This window comes from Fulmarus glacialis, unplaced genomic scaffold (genome assembly GCF_000690835.1).
Source record: "Fulmarus glacialis isolate BGI_N327 unplaced genomic scaffold, ASM69083v1 scaffold22388, whole genome shotgun sequence".
NCBI classification, from domain to species: Eukaryota; Metazoa; Chordata; class Aves; order Procellariiformes; family Procellariidae; genus Fulmarus; species Fulmarus glacialis.
Window position 1 is genome coordinate 6,007 of NW_009230421.1, and position 2,425 is coordinate 8,431.

Genomic DNA, 2,425 nt, shown 5'->3' on the forward strand with positions numbered 1-2,425 from the left:
GAGGAAGCAGTTTGTGCGCTTAACAATTCCTAGACGCTTCTTGCACTAACACTTCCTTAACACTTCTTTGTAGCACCTAATAGTTTACCCCTCAGTTGCATTTCTTTATACCATCACTCAAGTCTTTGGATGGTCTCGGATAAATATGTGTGTAGGGACGGCTGCGGCAGCTTGTTTTCCCTTGTTTTCCCCTCTCCCTTTCTGTTCCTGCACTGTGCTAAAGAAAAGGGTCTCACAACTGTTAGCCTAGTAAAAGCCTGAGAAACAGAGCACATAAGGGTATGCTTCTACACCAGCAGTAGATCATCGTGTCCCCAGCCGTGTGGTTCAGAAGGCAGGAAAGTTTCCACCAGCTCTGAGACACACCAGAATTTAGTATTGGGAGTACGAGCATCAGCATACGATGCTCGGGAGTAAATGAAGCTGTATGGGAAGAACGCCTGTTGATCTTTTTGCTGTGTTTCTCTGACAGTCTGACATTTTTACCCCTCCCTACAGAACAGCCTGACCACCTGACTGCCAGAGGAGCTGCTGGAGACTGTTTTGGAGCACATCCGATTGCTGCTGCCACAAGGCCCAGCCCGCCAGCCACAATGTACTGCCTTCAGTGGTTGCTACCTGTCCTGCTCATACCCAAGCCCCTCAACCCAGCGTTGTGGTTCAGTCACTCAATGTTCATGGGCTTCTACCTGCTCAGTTTCCTTCTGGAACGGAAACCTTGCACGATTTGTGCCTTGGTCTTCCTGGCAGCTCTATTCCTCATCTGCTACAGCTGCTGGGGGAACTGCTTCTTGTATCACTGCACAGGATCCCAGTTGCCAGAATCAGCTCATGATCCCAGCATAGTGGGCACCTAGAAAACAATCTTCCAGTCTGCTGAGGGCTCTTACTTTGCTTTTAAAAAGGGGGTGGGCTAGGGAGGAGGGAGGGGGTGTTAGGCATGTGACTGGAGTAAAAACAGCCTGTTTCCTGTAACTTTGTGTGGACTAGAGTGGTGAATTCCTCCCACGCTGCCTGTGAAATTCGACTTGTTTACTGTGTGAACTCTGGCAGCGCCACCTGCTTTTTTAGAAGCAGAAATCTTTTTTTTTTTTCCTCCTTCCCGTATCACTGGGAATGGACACCAGCCCTCCTAGCTGAGAACTGGTGGAGGACCGAGTGGCTGGCCTCTGCCCAGCTGTTGCACGGTGGTGGAGTTGTGTGTCACTCACTTGTCTGCATTAGGCCACGGTGGTCTAACTTAGGGCTCTCGACCCACTGATTCTGCTCGAGTAGCTACAAGATTCTCTCCATCTTTCTCTTTGTGGGGAGCCAGCCTTCCCACCTTGCTGATCAAGGGCAAGCTCGGCAGCTCACAGATGCACTTGGCCAAAAGCTGCTGGAGCCAGAGGCAGTTGAGTCATCTCCTCCTGCTCAGCCTGCCAAAGAGACGTGTGCACTGCCGAAGTGCTTTCTGAACTACTTATACTCCAAGATTATAGCCTGAAAGCCTCAGTTATGCTGCTGCTTTTATGAAGCCTCACAGGTAGTAGCAACTGTCTCTTCCCCTCCTCCTAGGTTTCCAGGGTTTACCAAGGTATTGACTGTTGGGATAAAGAACCGGTATGCTGCAAGATGTGAGGTTTTGAAAGCCACTGTGAACCTCACCCTATAAAACTCATGCTAGCCCAAAAGGCTGGGTGTGGGCAGGGCGGGAGAGGATCCCAAGGCGGAGGCATGGCTTGGAGCAGTAAATGCTTCAGCTATTTTCAGTGATAGTGTTTTTGGGCCAGGGGTGACAGAAGGTGCTGGTGCTACTGACTGGAAAGGGAGGAGGCTAGAGGAGCTGCCTCCCCTGGCAGAAGGATGTCAAGAAGCCTAGTGGGTGGTGGGTCAGTCCTACAGCCACAGCTGCGCAGAGCTCCACGCTGCATACATTACTCTCTGCAGCCATGGCTCTTGGGGAGCCCAACCTGGGGCAGAGGTTTGTTTGTGAGAAACCTTAGAGGTTAACACAAAATACTGTCTCTAAACTTTAAAGGGTTCCCTCCCCTTTGCCATCTGTTTGTCTTTACTTCAGTCTCATAGTGGAGAGCAGGAGAAGTGGCTGTTGCTTTCCTGAGGAAGTTCAAGCTATGAGGTTGTGAAACTTCCAGAGTATTGTTTGTTGATTGCACAGCTGTTCAAAATGTTTAATAAAGCTTTATAAACTTTGGCCTATGGCCTCCTGCCCAGCATGATGCATTGGCTGTTCATTGTGGATGCCTTAGCCCAGCAATCATGTGTCTCTGTATTGTTCTGTTCCCCACACAGTAACCCCGGAGAGTCTCCAGCGAGAGGCAGAGCCTGTTTGCCCTGTAGCTCCCAGTACTGACTCTTCTCGTTAACTGTTTAACCCGACTGTGGGCAGACTGAGAACCATACTGCTGATTCCTAAACAGACTCA

At 50.1% G+C, this 2,425-nt stretch overlaps 1 protein-coding gene across 1 annotated transcript; it reads left to right on the forward strand.

Annotated features, from left to right (window-relative positions):
* The first annotated feature begins 529 nt into the window (after positions 1-529).
* Positions 530-1,867, forward strand: BLCAP (bladder cancer associated protein). Its single transcript, XM_009584225.1, has one exon. It carries the CDS (start codon positions 594-596, stop codon positions 855-857), a length of 264 nt encoding a protein of 87 aa, XP_009582520.1. The 5' UTR covers positions 530-593; the 3' UTR covers positions 858-1,867.
* Positions 1,868-2,425: the final 558 nt, after the last annotated feature.